Raw genomic sequence first — 19,773 nt, forward strand, 5'->3', positions numbered from 1 at the left:
ATAAACCATTGGAATTTCTAGGGAAACTTGTTCCCTCTGTCCAGCAGAGGCGTAACTAGGGGTTTCAGAGCCCAGGGCAAGATGAAGAGTGGCGCTCCCCCACCCCCCCCAAAAAAAAAGAAAAAAAGAAAAGAAAAGAAAAACACACACACAAAGAACTAGGGTGGTCATTCAGAGTTGTTCGCTCTGTATTTTTTTTCGCATCGCAGCGATTTTCCGCTAACTGCGCATGCGCAATGTTCACACTGCGACTGCGCCAAGTAAATTTGCTATGCAGTTAGGTATTTTACTCACGGCATTACGAGGTTTTTTCTTCGTTCTGGTGATCGTAATGTGATTGACAGGAAGTGGGTGTTTCTGGGCGGAAACTGGCCGTTTTATGGGAGTGTTTGAAAAAACGCTACCGTTTCTGGGAAAAACGCGGTAGTGGCTGGAGAAACGGAGGAGTGTCTGAGCGAACGCTGGGTGTGTTTGTGACGTCAAACCAGGAACGACAAGCACTGAACTGATCGCACTGGAAGAGTAAGTCTCGAGCTACTCAGAAACTGCACAGAGAAGTCTTTTCGCAATATTGCGAATCTTTCGTTCGCAATTTTGATAAGCTAAGATTCACTCCCAGTAGGCGGCGGCTTAGCGTGTGCAAAGCTGCTAAAAGCAGCTTGCGAGCGAACAACTCGGAATGAGGGCCTATGTGCAACCAGAAGGGGTGTGGCCACTGAAAATGGGGCGTGCCAACATGACTATCACCTACCCCCTGTGTCGCCTCTCAGCACACTATCACCTACCCTTTGTGTCATCTCTCAGCACACCTTCTTTCAATTTTTGCACAGTACGTATGCAGAGTCCCCTTTTTACACAGTGCCAGATACACAATTGCCCCACAGTGGCCCTCATTCCGAGTTGTTCGCTCGCAAGCTGCTTTTAGCAGCTTTGCACACGCTAAGCCGCCGCCTACTGGAAGTGAATCTTAGCTTATCAAAATTGCGAACTAAAGATTTGCAATATTGCGAAAAGACTTCTCTGTGCAGTTTCTGAGTAGCTCGAGACTTACTCTGCCAGTGCGATCAGTTCAGTGCTTGTTGTTCCTGGTTTGACGTCACAAACACACCCAGCGTTCGGCCAGACACTCCTCCGTTTCTCCAGCCACTCCCTCGTTTTTCCCAGAAACGGTAGTGTTTTTTCAAACATTCCCATGAAACGGCCAGTTTCCGCCCAGAAACACCCACTTCCTGTCAATCACATTACGATCACCAGAACGAAGAAAAAATAAGAATTTACTTACCGATAATTCTATTTCTCGTAGTCCGTAGTGGATGCTGGGAACTCCGTAAGGACCATGGGGATTAGCGGCTCCGCAGGAGACTGGGCACATCTAAAGAAAGCTTTAGGACTAGCTGGTGTGCACTGGCTCCTCCCCCTATGACCCTCCTCCAAGCCTCAGTTAGGATACTGTGCCCGGACGAGCGTACATAATAAGGAAGGATCTTGAATCCCGGGTAAGACTCATACCAGCCACACCAATCACACCGTACAACTTGTGATCTGAACCCAGTTAACAGTATGATAAACGTAGGAGATTCTGAACAGATAGCTCACAACAATAAATAACCCGATTTTTTTGTAACAATAACTATATACAAGTATTGCAGACAATCCGCACTTGGGATGGGCGCCCAGCATCCACTACGGACTACGAGAAATAGAATTATCGGTAAGTAAATTCTTATTTTCTCTGACGTCCTAGTGGATGCTGGGAACTCCGTAAGGACCATGGGGATTATACCAAAGCTCCCAAACGGGCGGGAGAGTGCGGATGACTCTGCAGCACCGAATGAGAGAACTCTAGGTCCTCCTCAGCCAGGGTATCAAATTTGTAGAATTTAGCAAACGTGTTTGCCCCTGACCAAGTAGCTGCTCGGCAAAGTTGTAAAGCCGAGACCCCTCGGGCAGCCGCCCAAGATGAGCCCACTTTCCTTGTGGAATGGGCTTTAACAGATTTTGGCTGTGGCAGGCCTGCCACAGAATGTGCAAGCTGAATTGTACTACAAATCCAACGAGCAATCGTTTGCTTAGAAGCAGGAGCACCCAGCTTGTTGGGTGCATACAGGATAAACAGCGAGTCAGATTTTCTGACTCCAGCCGTTCTGGAAACATATATTTTCAGGGCCCTGACTACGTCAAGCAACTTGGAGTCCTCCAAGTCCCTAGCAGCCGCAGGCACCACAATAGGTTGCAAAAAGAAGGAGAGTATACACTGCGCCCACAGACAACAGCAGTAAAGGTGTACAGGGAGATGTCACTCTTTCTCCACAAAAATTCTTAGAACAAAAAGTACAAAAGTCCACCCTTTGCTGCGCTATCCTTAAGTCCTTAAATAACAATCATAAGTCCCAAAATTTAAAGTTCATAGAGGTGAATTCTCCACAATCCGAGTGTTTAATAATCAATGAGACGGGGGGTTCTTCAATGTATAATATTTGACAGTAGTCTGGTCTGTAAATGTTGAAAAGAGGTTCTATGTAGGTACGCACCGTACTCACATATACATTGTGCGTGTTGTACTCGTAAAGGTATCTTTCTCCCTTGTGCACCTTAAGTCTCCTTCCTCACGGGATCCCCTCGATGGCCAAGAAATGAGAATAAAAGAAGAAAGAAGGGGGGGGGGTATAAAACCCCAATGGTGTAATACGTTCAATATAATGGATATATAAATAATTTCCACAGATGTTTTTATGTCTTATTTGATGTTTTAGGTGCGTACCCAACTCACATAAGCAAAAGAAATAATGTTCCTATAAAGGTATCTTTTATTAATTCAAAAGCAATGGGGGTGATGCGTACCCCAAACTCACGTTCTGCAGGATTTCTGAAGACACATCAGGGTTTCTTTAGAGGTTTGTTCTCCTGCCCCTTCTCCGTTATGCTCTCCCCAGGGTCACCAGGTATGTGGAACCCACAAAGAAGGAAGTTGTTTTTAGGGTTATATATTCATTTATTTGTTAAAACCAATTTAAAACAAATAAATTCTTCTTAAAATCAGAATCAAAATCCACCATGCAAAAAACGGGGGAACACGACCAAATACTAAGAGGTAGTTGTGAAAAACAGACCTGGGGTGCGGTACGTCCGGACTCCCACACTCCTAAGTGCTGATCTCCTGGGTACTGGGGTGTGCCGCCTGAACCACCAACGCGTTTCGACTTAAAAAGTCTTTATCAAGGTGTACCTAGGTGGTGTATTCTCTGGGTTTAAATACCCTGTGGCATGGTGGCAGCCATTAAAGGGGCGGGTCTGATGACCTCATCAGAATGAGGCTAATATACACTAATTTCACAAAATGACCAATATATATGCTGTAACAGCATATATATTGGTCATTTTGTGAAATTAGTGTATATTAGCCTCATTCTGATGAGGTCATCAGACCCGCCCCTTTAATGGCTGCCACCATGCCACAGGGTATTTAAACCCAGAGAATACACCACCTAGGTACACCTTGATAAAGACTTTTTAAGTCGAAACGCGTTGGTGGTTCAGGCGGCACACCCCAGTACCCAGGAGATCAGCACTTAGGAGTGTGGGAGTCCGGACGTACCGCACCCCAGGTCTGTTTTTCACAACTACCTCCTAGTATTTGGTCGTGTTCCCCCGTTTTTTGCATGGTGGATTTTGATTCTGATTTTAAGAAGAATTTATTTGTTTTAAATTGGTTTTAACAAATAAATGAATATATAACCCTAAAAACAACTTCCTTCTTTGTGGGTTCCACATACCTGGTGACCCTGGGGAGAGCATAACGGAGAAGGGGCAGGAGAACAAACCTCTAAAGAAACCCTGATGTGTCTTCAGAAATCCTGCAGAACGTGAGTTTGGGGTACGCATCACCCCCATTGCTTTTGAATTAATAAAAGATACCTTTATAGGAACATTATTTCTTTTGCTTATGTGAGTTGGGTACGCACCTAAAACATCAAATAAGACATAAAAACATCTGTGGAAATTATTTATATATCCATTATATTGAACGTATTACACCATTGGGGTTTTATACCCCCCCCCTTCTTTCTTCTTTTATTCTCATTTCTTGGCCATCGAGGGGATCCCGTGAGGAAGGAGACTTAAGGTGCACAAGGGAGAAAGATACCTTTACGAGTACAACACGCACAATGTATATGTGAGTACGGTGCGTACCTACATAGAACCTCTTTTCAACATTTACAGACCAGACTACTGTCAAATATTATACATTGAAGAACCCCCCGTCTCATTAATTATTAAACACTCGGATTGTGGAGAATTCACCTCTATGAACTTTAAATTTTGGGACTTATGATTGTTATTTAAGGACTTAAGGATAGCGCAGCAAAGGGTGGACTTTTGTACTTTTTGTACCACAATAGGTTGGTTCAGGTGAAACGCTGAAACTACCTTAGGGAGAAACTGAGGACGAGTCCTCAATTCCGCCCTGTCCCAATGGAAAATCAGATAAGGGCTTTTACAGGATAAAGCCGCCAATTCTGACACGCGCCTGGCCCAGGCCAGGGCCAACAGCATGACCACTTTCCCTGTGAGATATTTTAACTCCACAGATTTAAGTGGTTCAAACCAATGTGACTTTTTTGGAACCCAAAAACTACATTGAGATCCCAACGTGCCACTGGGGGCACAAGAGGAGGCTGTATATGCAGTACCCCTTTTACAAACGTCTGAACTTCAGGGACTGAAGCTAGCTCTTTTTGGAAGAAAGTTGACAGGGCCGAAATTTGAACCTTAATGGCCCCAATTTCAGGCCCATAGACACTCCTGTTTTCAGGAAATGTAGGAATCGACCCCATTGAATTTCCTCCGTCGGGCCTTACTGGCCTCGCACCACGCAACGTATTTTTGCCAAATGCGGTGATAATGTTTTGCAGTTACATCCTTCCTGGCTTTGATCAGGATAGGGATGACTTCATCCGGAATGCCTTTCCTTCAGGATCCGGCGTTCAACCGCCATGCCGTCAAACGCAGCCGCGGTAAGTCTTGAAACAGACAGGGTCCTTGCTGGAGCAGGTCCCTTCTTAGAGGTAGAGGCCACGGATCCTCCGTGAGCATCTCTTGAAGTTCCGGTTACCAAGTCCTTCTTGGCCAATCCGGAGCCACGAATATAGTGCATACTCCTCTCCATCTTATCAATCTCAGTACCTTGGGTATGAGAGGCAGAGGAGGGAACACATACACTGACTGGTACACCCACGGTGTTACCAGAGCGTCTATAGCTATAGCCTGAGGGTCCCTTGACCTGGCGCAATACCTGTCGAGTTTTTCCCAACAGTTTATAATCATGTGGAAGACTTCTGGGTGAAGTCCCCACTCTCCCGGGTGGAGGTCGTGCTGAGGAAGTCTGCTTCCCCGTTGTCCACTCCCGGAATGAATATTGCTGACAGTGCTATCTCATGATTTTTCGCCCAGCGAAGAATCCTTGCAGCTTCTGCCATTGCCTTCCTGCTTCTTGTGCCACCCTGTTTTTTACGTGGGTGACTGCCGTGATGTTGTCCGACGGGATCAACACCGGCTGACCTTGAAGCAGAGGTCTTGCTAAGCTTAGAGCATTGTAAATGGCCCTTAGCTTCAGGATATTTTTGAAGTGATGTCTCCAGGCTTTTAGACTATAAGCCCTGGATACTCCTTCCCTGTGTGACTGCTCCCCAGCCTCGCAGGCTGTCATCCGTGGTCACCAGGACCCAGTCCTGAATGCCGAATCTGCGGCCCTCTAGAAGATGAGCACTCTGCAACCACCACAGGAGGGACACCCTTGTCCTTGGTGACAGGGTTATCCGCTGATGCATCTGAAAATGCGACCCGGACCATTTGTCCAGCAGGTCCCACTGGAAATTCTTGCGTGGAATCTGCCGAATGGGATTGCTTCGTAGGAAGCCACCATTATACCAGAACCCTTGTGCATTGATGCACTGAGACTTGGCTCGGTTTTAGGAGGTTCCTGACTAGCTCGGATAACTCCCTGGCTTTCTCTTCCGGGAGAAACACCTTTTTCTGGACTGTGTCCAGGATCATCCCTAGGAACATAAGACAAGTCGTCGGAACCAGCTGCGATTTTTGGAATATTGAGAATCCAATCGTGCTGCCGCAACACTACCTGAGATAGTGCTACTCCGACCTCCAACTGTTCCCTGGATCTTACCCGTATCAGGGAATCGTCCAAGTAAGGGATAACTAAAATTCCCTTCCTTTGAAGGAATATCATCATTTCGGCCATTACCTTGGTAAAGACCTGGGGTGCCGTGGACCATCCATACGGCAGCGTCTGAACTGATAGTGACAGTTCTGTACCATAAACCTGAGGTACCCTTGATGAGAAGGGTAAATTTTTTATATGAAGGTAAGCATCCTTGATGTCCCGAGACATCATGTAGTCCCCTTCTTCCAGGTTCGCAATCACTGCTCTGAGTGACTCAATCTTGAATTTGAACCTCTGTATGTAAGTGTTCAAAGATTTTAGATTTATAATCGATCTCACCGAGCCGTCCGGCTTCGGTACCACAACAGTGTGGAATAATACCCCGTTCCCTGTTGCAGGAGGGGTACCTTGATTATCACCTGCTGGGAATACAGCTTGTGAATGGCTTCTAAAACTATCTCCCTGTCAGAAGGAGACATCGGTAAAGCCGACTTTAGGAAACGGCGAGGGGGAGACGTCTCGAATTCTAATTTGTACCCCTGAGAATCACCAGAAGGATCCAGGGGTCTACTTGCGAGTGAGCCCACTGCGCGCTGAAATTCATTGAGACGGCCCCCCCACCGTGCCTGATTCTGCTTGTAAAGCCCCAGCGTCATACTGAGGGCTTGGCAGAGGCGGGAGAGGGTTTCTGTTCCTGGGAACTGGCTGATTTCTGCAGCCTTTTTTCCTCTCCCTCTGTCACGGGGCAGAAATGAGGAACCCTTATTTTGCCCGCTTGTCCATGAAAAGACTGCGCCTGATAATACGGCGTCTTCTCATGTTGAGAGGCGACCTGGGGTACAAACGTGGATTTCCCAGCTGTTGCCGTGGCCACCAGGTCTGAAAGACCGACCCCAAATAACTCCTCTTAATAAGGCCATACTTCCAAATGCCATTTGGAATACGCATCACCTGACCACTGACGTGTCCATAACCCTCTACTGGTAGAAATGGACAACGCACTTAGACTTGATGCCAGTCGGCAAATATTCCGCTGTGCATCACGCATATATAGAAATGCATCTTTTAAATGCTCTATAGGCAAAATTTTCAGTCAGGGAATCCGACCACGCCAACCCAGCACTGCACATCCAGGCTGAGGCGATTGCTGGTCGCAGTATAACACCAGTATGTGTGTAAATACATTTTAGGATACCCTCCTGCTTTCTATCAGCAGGATCCTTAAAGGCGGCCATCTCAGGAGAGGGTAGAGCCCTTACAAGCGTGTGAGCGCTTCATCCACCCTAGGGGGTGTTTCCCAACGCACCCTAACCTCTGGCGGGAAAGGATATAATGCCAATAACATTTTAGAAATTATCAGTTGTTATCGGGGGAAAACCACGCATCATCACACACTTCATTTAATATCTCAGATTCAGGAAAACTACAGGTAGTTTTTCCTCACCGAACATAATACCCCTTTTTGGTGGTACTCGTATTATCAGAAATGTGTAAAAACATTTTTCATTGCCTCAATCATGTAACGTGTGGCCCTACTGGAAGTCACATTTTTCTCTTCACCGTCGACACTGGATTCAGTATCCGTGTCGGCGTCTATATCTGCCATCTGAGGTAACGGGCGCTTTAGAGCCCCTGACGGCCTATGAGACGTCTGGACAGGCACAAGCTGAGTAGCCGGCTGTCTCATGTCAACCACTGTCTTTTATACAGAGCTGACACTGTCACGTAATTCCTTCCAACAGTTCATCCACTCAGGTGTCGACCCCCTAGGGGGTGACATCACTATTACAGGCAATCTGCTCCGTCTCCACATCATTTTTCTCCTCATACATGTCGACACCAACGTACCGACATCCAGCACACACACAGGGAATGCTCTGATAGAGGACAGGACCCCACTAGCCCTTTGGGGAGACAGAGGGAGAGTTTGCCAGCACACACCAGAGCGCTATATATATATATATATATATACAGGGATAACCTTATATAAGTGTTTTTCCCCTTATAGCTGCTGTATTGTTTTATACTGCGCCTAATTTGTGCCCCCCTCTCTTTTTTTAACCCTTTCTGTAGTGTAGTGACTGCAGGGGAGAGACAGGGAGCTTCCCTCCAACGGAGCTGTGAGGGGAAATGACGCCAGTGTGCTGAGGAGATAAGGCCGCCGATAAGGGGGCGGAGCCTATCTCCCGTTTTTCTGTATATTTTTGGCATGGGTAAATGCATCCATATAGCCCAGGAGCTATATGTGATGCATCTTTTGCCATCTAAGGTGTTTTCATTGCGTCTCAGGGCGCCCCCACCCAGCGCCCTGCACCCTCAGTGACCGGAGTGTGAAGTGTGCCGAGAGCAATGGCGCACAGCTGCGGTGCTGTGCGCTACCTTATTGAAGACAGGACGTCTTCTGCCGCCGATTTTTCCGGATCTCTTCAGGCTTCTGGCTCTGTAAGGGGGCCGGCGGCGCGGCTCTGGGACCCATCCAGGCTGGACCTGTGATCGTCCCTCTGGAGCTAATGTCCAGTAGCCTAAGAAGCCCAATCCACTCTGCACGCAGGTGAGTTCGCTTCTTCTCCCCTTAGTCCCTCGATGCAGTGAGCCTGTTGCCAGCAGGACTCACTGAAAATAAAAAACCTAAAACTAACTTTTCACTAAGCAGCTCAGGAGAGCCACCTAGTTTGCACCCTTCTCGTTCGGGCACAGAAATCTAACTGAGGCTTGGAGGAGGGTCATAGGGGGAGGAGCCAGTGCACACCAGCTAGTCCTAAAGCTTTCTTTAGATGTGCCCAGTCTCCTGCGGAGCCGCTAATCCCCATGGTCCTTACGGAGTTCCCAGCATCCACTAGGACGTCAGAGAAAACCTCGTAATGCCGTGAGTAAAATTCCTAACTGCATAGCAAATTTACTTGGCGCAGTCGCAGTGCGAACATTGCGCATGCGCAGTTAGCGGAAAATCGCTGCGATGCGAAGAAAATTACCGAGCGAACAACTCGGAATGACCACCAGTGCCAGATACACAGTTCCCCACAGTGTCAGATCCACAGTGACAGATACACAGTGCCCCACAGTGCCAGATACACAGTGCCCCACAGTGCCAGATACACAGTGCCAGATACACAGTGCCCGATACACAGTGCCCGATACACAGTGCCCGATACACAGTGCCCCACAGTGCCAGATCCACAGCGCCAGATAGAGCGCCCCACAGTGCCAGATACAATGCCCCACAGTGCCAGTTACATGCCCCACAGTGCCAGATACACAGTGCCCCACAGTGACAGATACACAGTGCCCCACAGTGACAGATACACAGTGACAGATACCCAGTGCCCCACAGTGCCAGATACACAGTGCCCCACAGTGCCAGATACACAGTGCCAGATACAGCGCCCACAGTGCCAGATACAATGCCCCACAGTGCCAGATACAATGCCCCACAGTGCCAGTTACATGCCCCACAGTGCCAGTTAAAAATGCCCCACAGTGCCAGTTAAAAATGCCCCACAGTGCCAAATATAACACCCCCCCCCCCCCGTCACTTACCGCTTCCCTCTGCTATGTGAGGGGAGGAGAGCGCAGCGCCTCTCCTGCCCCTCAACGCTCCAGGTCTCCGGCGGCGGCTATGTGGCTCCGGTTCATTAGCCAATCAGAGCTCGCGGACCGGCCGCCAATCAGGAGCCGGTCTGCAAGCTCTGATTGGCTAACGTCGGAGACCAGACACACACACAGCGCTGCTGGCAGCGCCGTGCGGCAGCGGCTGTTAGCACATTGAGGGGCAGGAGAGACGCTGCGCTCTCCTCCCCTCACATTGCAGCGTGACGGGGGCGAGTGGGCATGATGCCCTGGCCGCCGGCGGCTCCCCCCTCTGCTGGGCCTGTCAAGGCGCCCAGGGCATGTGCCCCACTCACCCTGCCTTAGTTATGCCTCTGCTGTCCAGTGATGATTTCTATATTTATAAGGGCCAGAGTAAGGGCTGTATGACTGGTGCCACCGGCCAGGGTGCAGGGCCGAGCAGGTGGAACGGTAAGTGCCCCAATGGCACCCTGCTCAATAGAAAGGCACATGGCACTTCTTTAGAATACTCTCAGCACCCATCTCCCTGCTTCCAGTATTTTTTCTGTGAAGTTATGATAGGGCCGCATACAAAATTCTTTGTTTGGGGCGAGATAGGACCTCGAGGGGGGTGAGTTGCAGTGCCGTTAGCAGGGTTTCCATGCCACTGCAATGGCAACTTGCCCCCTCATGGCTAACTGAATTGCCCGGTTAGAAATGCTAGCTGCATGTATGATAGTTCATGTAGGTGGATACATATTTTTCAGGTCTGGTCATGTGTAAGGTCTGCAGGTGGGTCTTCAGATTTCAGCTTATTATTTTGTCATCTTTTCTATAGTTTGACTCTTCTATTACTGCATTATTAAACTGGGACACAAGTATTAGTGTAATGCCATTATGAAGTGCCTTCCGGGCCTTTCCATTGTACCAGCATGATAGTCATCAAATCTGTACATGTTTTAACAGGTTGTCTCTTATTATGAAAAAGGTAAAATAAGAACACTTCTATTAGTCATGAAGAGAAAGTTTTAGATGTAAACACATCATTGCTACATTACACTTCTCGTAGGAAGTCATGTGTTAATACAAGTCGGGCTTCCACAAAAAACAATGAAATTAAAAACGGTTTCTTTAGTTTAATTGACCACATAATGGGAAGTATTCCTTATTGACAAATATCATAAATAATAATTGAAGTGATCATTCATGCAGTATTCAGTTATACAAACGCTTTTTTTTCTGTCCCAAAAGATTAATGACTAGGGCCATTTGTAGCCACTGATTGCCAAAGGCGTTTTAAGAATAAATGATAGCTATGTCACTAATGTACAGTAGACTCAATTTAAGAAATTTGTTGTGTAACAATTATTCTCAACATTTTTATACGTGTACCAGTGTATTATGGTTACAGAGTTCATTCCAGTGGTTTTGGTCATTGGTGGAAATTTCCATCATCCATGACCTGACATAGACTAAGAGGTCTATTTACTAAGCTTTGGATAGAGATAAAGTGGACAGAGATAAAGTACTAGACAATCAGCTCCTAACTGTCATTTTTCAAACCCAACCTGTGACATGTCAGTTAGATGCTGATTGGCTGGTACTTTATCTCCATCCACTTTATCTCCATCTAAGGCTGTGGGGGATATTCAATTTGGCCCGGGGTGCCGGGTGATAAGTATCGGCCGGTGGGGGCTATTTAATTGGCCCCGATAAGCCGGCGCGTGCCTCGGCTTATCGGGGGTTTTGCTTCACCTGCCTCCGGCAGGCGAAGCAAAATGCCCGATAACAGCCCCGTTTTCAACCGAAAACGGGGCTGTTTCACCCGAAAACACACAGGTTTCACTGAACCTGTGTGTTTTCGGGTGTAAGAGGACTTGTTACCGGCCGAGCAAATTAAATAGCCCGACCGCAGCACCCGAAGAAACATCGGGGTTTTTTACTCCCGATGTCTCTTCGGACCAAATTGAATATCCATGTTAGTATCAAGACCCGTTTGTTAAATGTACATTAATTTTTGTTTCTATTGTCTACTGCACAGGTTCTCAAACTCGGTCCTCAGGACCCTGCACGGTGCATGTTTTGCAGGTCTCCTCACAAAATCACAAGTGAAATAATTAGCTCCACCTGTGGACCTTTTAAAATGTGTCAGTGAGTAATTAATACACCTGTGCACTTGCTGGGTTACCTGCAAAACATGCACTGTGTGGGGTCCTGAGGACCGAGTTTGAGAACCCCTGGTCTACTGCAACCACAAGAAAGACCTCAGAAATGCTTCAATAAAAGGAAACATTGGGGGTAATTCCAAGTTGATCGCAGCAGGAAATTTTTTAGCAGTTGGGCAAAACCATGTGCACTGCAGGGGGGCACATATAACATTTGCAGAGAATTAGATTTGGGTGGGTTATTTTGTTTCTGTGCATGGTAAATACTGGGTGCTTTATTTTTACACTGCAATTTAGATTGCAGATTGAACACACCACACCCAAATCTAACTCTCTCTGCACGTTATATCTGCCTCCCCTGCAGTGTACATGGTTTTGCCCAACTGCTAACAAAGTTCCTGCTGCGATCAACTCAGAATTACCCCCATTCTGAGGAGACGGCTGAGAGAAGGGCTTGCAGGAGGCAGCAAAAGAGAGAGTTTACTGTGACAAAATCTACACTGACAGAAAGTGCCAAGGGTGATTGGTCTGTGGCTGTATTTTCAAAATGCATTTTATGATGCTGCACTGCTGTGACTAAAATACAGGACAAGCCAAGATGCATATACACAGTTATGACACTAATACAACAATAAAATAGATGTTGAACTCTGTTTATACAATATAGATTTTATAAACTGACATTTACAATTATAATGATCAAATTGTACATGCCCGCTAACATGGCAAGGTGAACTCTTTCAGATGGGGCATACACAAATACTTTATCATTTTAACGTTACCCTAGACTTTGTGCCTCTGAAATACAAGTGCTTTTGGTAGGAACTATGGCCCTCATTCCGAGTCGTTCGCTCGTTCTTTTTTTTCGCATCGCAGTGAAAATCAGCTTAGAGCGCATGCGCAATGTTCGCACTGCGACTGCGCTAAGTAATTCTGCTATGAAGAAAGGATTTTTACTCACGGCTTTTTGTTCGCACCGGCGAACGTAGTGTGATTGACAGGAAATGGGTGTTACTGGGCGGAAACACGGCGTTTTATGGGCGTGTGGCTGAAAACGCTACCGTTTCCGGAAAAAACGCAGGAGTGGCCGGAGAAACGGGGGAGTGTCTGGGCGAACGCTGGGAGTGTTTGTGACGTCAAACCAGGAACGACAAACACTGAACTGATCGCACAGGCAGAGTAAGTCTGGAGCTACTCTAAAACTGCTAAGTTTTTTTTGTTCGCAATATTGCGTAAACTTCGTTCGCACTTTTAAGATGCTAAGATACACTCCCAGTAGGCGTAGACTAAGCGTGTGTAACTCTGCTAAATTCGCCTTGCGACCGATCAACTCGGAATGAGGGCCTATGTTGTCCAACTGAAAGAGGTTGCCTTGCCATGGTAGATAGGCATGAATTATGTGATGAAAATATGCATTAAGTGGCTCATTATTATTGTAAAATTTGTTGGCAGAATGTTGCGGTGTCGGATAGGGATGTTAGTCCACACAACGGCACTTCACCAGGATGATTGGTTTATTCATATAACAGAGATACAGCTTGTAGTATATATAAGATGGTCTGCAGCAGCAGGAACTCACAGTATATATGTGAAGCAGTACAGCAGTGACACAGTGATTTAGTACACACAGGGTGTGGCTGCAGGGTAGACAAGGTCACACACTCAGGAGAACAGAAGCTGCACATTGGTGCAGTTGTCTCTCCCAGGAAGAATTCTCTCAGACTGCGGGCGGGATGTACTAAAGGGAAAATGCGGTAAAACCCCAGTTTTTTAGGGTTTTACCACATTTTCATATGTACTAAGACCCCACTGCCGGGTTTACGCCGCCTGGGGTATCGCCACCTTTTGATGGTGATACCCTATAGAAGCCTATGGGGTTCTTATCACAGCCGCATCCCGCCGCTGACCTGCGCCACTTACGATGACCTTCCCCCCCCCGCCCCCCTTCTCCCCTGCAGTACAGCCTTATCTCCTTCCGGCTGCAGGCGGGAGAAGGAGGAGCACGGGGACTCCCTGCACACGTCACCTCCCGGGGCTGGGAGGTGACGGAGCTCACCACAAACCCTGTCCTGCGAACCATCACTGACACCCCTGGCATCGCTTTTCGATACTAATCGCATATGTTAGTACATATGCAATTAGCATCATTGCGATGACCAGCAATGACCCGCGATCAGTGATAATACATCCCGCCCTGTGTTAGGAAGCTAAGCACCTCCTCCTGCACTGAGCTAACACCAGGAGGAAAAACACTAGAGCAGGGAAGCTGCCTCTAGTGCTGGGAACAGAGACAGACCACAGAGTGATCCACTATCTAACAAAAGTTAGTATAAAACATATATAATTTTGCAGAGTTCAACAACTATTTTATTATTGTCTTAAAGTGTCAGAAGTATGTACCTGTATGTTGGAATGTATCAAGAAAGTAAATGGTAAGCCTGCTCAACTGCCCTGTGCAGGGTTGGACTGGCCCACAGGGTTACAGGGGAAACCTCCGGTGGGACCCACTACCAGGGAAGGGGGATAGGAATCTCCTGCTGTAGGGATCAGGTTCCAGACTGTGCACTTGTATTATACAATATGCATATGTGACATTTTATTTACAGAATATTGATATTTATCAATATATATATATATATATATATATACTGTATATTTATTAAGTGACCCAGACCAGACACTCTCTAATGTTAACCAAGCCTCTGTGGCCACACCCATGGGCCCATCACACTGCATCCCCCCGGTGGGCCCTTCATGCCCCAGTCCGACACTGGCCCTGGGTCTCAAGAGGACCCAGGAAGCAAGGACATAAATACAAGCAAAAATGGAAGATCGTCGCCTCCAGGCGCCAACCCTGAAGTGAGCACCATGACTCCATCTATTGCTCTAGGTTTTGATTTATGATCCCCAGAGCACAAATAAGCATGTGCCGTGGCCCTCCCTGTCATGGGGCCCCCACCTCAGAGTCTGGCCCCAGCCTAAAGGACGTACCTCTAGCTCTCCAGCAAGTAAACTGCACCAATGTACATAAAAGGGGCAGGACACAGGCTGGAGTACATACCTTCCCTCCCCAACTTTTTGGATTTTTTTTCCCCTCACACATGTGGGACCTGCTGCCTTTACTGGTGCTGTGGAAGCAGCAAATAGCAAGAATGGACAACCCTGATAGCAAAAGGTAGTGTTTGTGTGCTGGAGTGTTGATAATTAATTGGGAGAGGATATTGGGGGGTCATTCCGATTTGATCGCACGCTGCAACTTTTTGCAGCCCGTGCAATCAACTAGATGCCGCCTATGGGGGAGTGGATTTTTGCATAGCAAGGCTGCAATCGCTTGTGCAGCCCTGTTATGCAATAAAAGTTTTGTGCAGAAGTAGACTAGGGTAAGAGTTACTCACCCTGTGCGATCACATCAGCGTTGCAGGTCCCGGAATTGACGTCAGACATCCGCCCTCCAAACGCCTCGACACGCCTGCGTTCGGATCTCCACGCCCCGAAAATGGTGAGTTGACGCCCGGATCCGCCTTCCTCCTGTCAATCTTCTTGCAGTCACTCTGCAACGACGCACCTGCGCAATGCGACTGCCGCGCATGCGCAGAACCGACCTGTTCGCACCGCTGTGAAAAACAGCAGCGTGCGAACGGGTCAGAATGACCTCCATTGTGTCTGAGTGCTGCTGGAGTGTTGGATGTGCAAGCATGGAGACAGTGTGTGTCTGGGTGATCTGCCTCCTAGAATGTTGGAAGTGAATGCTGGGGGAGGACAGTGTGTGTCTGGGTAGGTGCAGCAAAGACAGGGTGAGGAGAGGATGTATGTCTGGGTGCTGCTGGGGTGTAAGTAGTGAATGTGGAGCTGGATATGTCTGGGTGCTGCTGGGGTGTAAGTAGTGAATGTGGAGCTGGATATGTCTGGGTGCTGCTGGGGTGTAAGTAGTGAATGTGGAGCTGGATATGTCTGGGTGCTGCTGGGGTGTAAGTAGTGAATGTGGAGCTGGATATGTCTGGGTGCTGCTGGGGTGTAAGTAGTGAATGTGGAGCTGGATATGTCTGGGTGCTGCTGGGGTGTAAGTAGTGAATGTGGAGCTGGATATGTCTGGGTGCTGCTGGGGTGTAAGTAGTGAATGCGGAGCTGGATATGTCTGGGTGCTGCTGGGGTGTAAGTAGTGAATGCGGAGCTGGATATGTCTGGGTGCTGCTGGGGTGTAAGTAGTGAATGTGGAGCTGGATATGTCTGGGTGCTGCTGGGGTGTAAGTAGTGAATGTGGAGCTGGATATGTCTGGGTGCTGCTGGGGTGTAAGTAGTGAATGTGGAGCTGGATATGTCTGGGTGCTGCTGGGGTGTAAGTAGTGAATGTGGAGCTGGATATGTCTGGGTGCTGCTGGGGTGTAAGTAGTGAATGCGGAGCTGGATATGTCTGGGTGCTGCTGGGGTGTAAGTAGTGAATGTGGAGCTGGATATGTCTGGGTGCTGCTGGGGTGTAAGTAGTGAATGTGGAGCTGGATATGTCTGGGTGCTGCTGGGGTGTAAGTAGTGAATGTGGAGCTGGATATGTCTGGGTGCTGCTGGGGTGTAAGTAGTGAATGTGGAGCTGGATATGTCTGGGTGCTGCTGGGGTGTAAGTAGTGAATGTGGAGCTGGATATGTCTGGGTGCTGCTGGGGTGTAAGTAGTGAATGTGGAGCTGGATATGTCTGGGTACTGCTGGGGTGTAAGTAGTGAATGTGAAGCTGGATATGTCTGGGTGCTGCTGGGGTGTAAGTAGTGAATGTGGAGCTGGATATGTCTGGGTGCTGCTGGGGTGTAAGTAGTGAATGTGGAGCTGGATATGTCTGGGTGCTGCTGGGGTGTAAGTAGTGAATGTGGAGCTGGATATCATATGCATACCTCCCAATGTCCCGATTTCAGCGGGACAGTCCCGCTATTCGGACACTGTCCCGCTGTCCCTCCCGCAGGTCGCAGTGTCCCGCGGGCGGGGGGGGGGGGGGGGGGGGGGGGGCAGTTGGGGGAGGCTTTGATCACCCGCCGCCCACTCGGCAGATGTCACGCCCCTTCCACGGCAAGCCACACACCCTTTTTGGGTTGCGCGTGGCTTCGCCGTGCAGGGGTCCCTCTTCCTCCCCCATCAAAGTTGGGAGGTATGTCATATGTCTGGGTGCTGCTGGGGTGTAAGTAGTGAATGTGAAGCTGGATATCATATGTCTGGGTGCTGCTGGGGGTAAGTAGTAAATGTGAAGCTGGATATCATATGTCTGGGTGCTGCTGGGGGTCAGTAGTAAATGTGAAGCTGGATATCATATGTCTGGGTGCTGCTGGGGGTAAGTAGTAAATGTGAAGCTGGATATCATATGTCTGGGTGCTGCTGGGGTGTAAGTAGTGAATGTGGAACTGGATATCATATGTCTGGGTGCTGCTGGGGTATTGGTAGTGAACGTGGATTAGGGAAGTGTGTGTTTAAGTGCTGCTGAGATGTGGATGTTGGTACTGAAAGCAAGCAAGGGGGGGCACGAACAACTATTTTGCCATTGGGCTTCTGGTGTGAACTTACTACCCTGCCAAGAATGAATTAGCACTCTATGTGGGTGATACAATCATTATTTTCTAATTTCCTTATGCTGCTGAATAAAGCATTTTTATGTTCAAAGTATACATTTGCTGCCTGGAGACCCTTATTAAGCCCATAGACATAAATCACTGAAGCAGGCATTGTGCCACTGTGCTCATCCATAGTAATAATAATAATGAGGCCATTACTCTCAACTAATATCACCATTGTAATCTAATCATCTGAAAATAATGTTATTACTAATTACACTCAAATTACAATAGACATGATAAGGGGTCAAACATTTGCAAAGGAAATAATTTCATAGGTGTCAAAATATATGGATTTATTTTAGTTGGACAGACAGAATCATGTTTACTGTCACTATATGCGGTCACAGCTTCCCGTGTGACATTAGAAACTAACCTCGCAGTGTATTTCCATTTCAGCTTCCATTGTTAAAACTTTCACCTTAAAAGTCTTCTGCTGCTGCTTCTTCATCATCAGGTCCCGGATGGACATATTTTATGATGTAGCTCTCATTTATACATACAACCCTACAATAAATACAAAAACATATTTTAATCACACTTATGATGTTTCATAAATGTTATCACATAATTTAGAAAAAAGGATTTTAATTACCTACCGGTAAATCCTTTTCTTGTAGTCCGTAGAGGATACTGGGGTCCATTCAGTACCATGGAGACGGACATACTTTGAGAGAAGGATAGATAAGGATGGTGGTGAGATTCCAAACCAGCACACACAACAAGAGGAAACCCAAGCTAACCAAACTTGAAACAGGAACAGCAATGGCTGAACCAACATTACTTAAACAAGTAACAGCGCAGGAAGAACGAAGCACTGGGTGGGCACCCAGTATCCTCTACGGACTACTAGAAAAGGATTTACTGGTAGGAAATTAAAATCCTATTTTCTCTTACGTCCTAGAGGATACTGGGGTCCATTTAGTACCATGGGGATGCACCAAAGCTCCCAAACCAGGTGGGAGAGTGCTGAGGTTCCTGCAGAACTGATTGACCAAACTGAAGGTCCTCAGAGGCCAATGTATCGAACTTGTAGAACTTTGCAAATGTGTTCGAACCTGAACAAGTAGCTGCTCGGCAGAGCTGTAAAGCCGAGGCACCCCAGGCAGCTGCCCAGGAAGAACCCACCGACCTAGTAGAATGGGCCTGTACAGATTATGGACATGGCAAGCTTACCATGGAATAAGCATGAGGCATAGTAAGTCTGATTCAGCGAGCAATTGTCTGCATTGAAGCAGGACACCCAAACTTATTGGGATCATAAAGAACAAACAGCGAGTCCGTCATTCTGTGACGAGCAGTTCTTTTCACATACACCTTCAAAGCCCTCACGACATCCAAAGACCTTGAAGTAGCAGAGGTGTCGGTGACCACCAGAACCACAATAGGTTGGTTGATGTGAAATGCAGACACCACCTTAGGAAGAAATTGCTGATGAGTTCTGAGTTCAGCTCTATCCTCATGGAAAATTAAATAGGGACTTGTGTGAGACAAAGCCCCCAGCTCCAACACATGTCTTGCTGAAGCCAAGGCCAACAGTGTGAAGGTCTTCCATGTAAGATATTTTACGTCAACCTCCTGTAATGGCTCAAACCAGTCCAATTGGAGGAAATGCAGCACCACATCGAGATCCCAAGGTGCCGTAGGAGGCACAAAGGGAGGCTGGATGTGCAGAACACCTTTCAAGAACGTCTGGGCCTTAGGGAGAGAAGCCAATTGTTTCTGAAAGAAAATGTACAAGGCCGAAATCTGGACTTTTATGGAGCCCAGACATAGGCCCACATCCACTCCTGCTTGTAGAAAAAGCAGGAAATGTCCTAGACGGAATTTCACCAAGAAAATGTTCTTCTCTCACACCAAGAGACTTATTTCTTCCAAATACGATGGTTATGATTAGACGATACCCCCTTCCTGGATCATAGTCGGGATAACCTTGTTAGGGATCCCTCTCCTGGCTAGAATCAGCCGTTCAACTTCCATGCTGTCAAACATAGCCGCGGTAAGTTTTGATAGAAGAACGGGCCCTGTTGCAGAAGATCCTCGTGAAGAGGAAGATGCCACGGATCTTCTAGGAGCATCTCCAGAAGGTTCGCGTACCAGTGCCCTTCTTGGCCAGTCCGGAGCAATTAGAATTGCTTGAACCTTTTCCCTTTTTATTCTCTGTAGAATTCTTGGGATCAGAGGAAGTGGAGGAAACACGTACACCCTCTGATAGACCCATGGAGTCGTCAGGGCATCTACCGCCACCGCCTGTGTGTCTCTCGACCTGGAACAATACCGCTTGAGCTTCTTGTTG

General features: G+C 47.6%; 1 protein-coding gene across 3 annotated transcripts in view; it reads right to left on the reverse strand.

Annotated features, from left to right (window-relative positions):
* Nucleotides 1–19,773, reverse strand: part of LOC135028194 (merlin-like) — a 179,273-nt gene that overhangs the window by 126,484 nt on the left and 33,016 nt on the right. For all 3 annotated transcript variants that reach the window (XM_063953761.1, XM_063953760.1, XM_063953762.1), the window contains exon 2: nucleotides 17,854–17,984. In XM_063953761.1, the coding sequence (XP_063809831.1) occupies nucleotides 17,854–17,949 (96 nt within the window). In that variant the 5' untranslated portion in view covers nucleotides 17,950–17,984. The remainder of the gene's footprint in view (nucleotides 1–17,853; nucleotides 17,985–19,773) is intronic.

Source organism: Pseudophryne corroboree, chromosome 2, assembly GCF_028390025.1.
Source record: "Pseudophryne corroboree isolate aPseCor3 chromosome 2, aPseCor3.hap2, whole genome shotgun sequence".
Classification (NCBI taxonomy): domain Eukaryota; kingdom Metazoa; phylum Chordata; class Amphibia; order Anura; family Myobatrachidae; genus Pseudophryne; species Pseudophryne corroboree.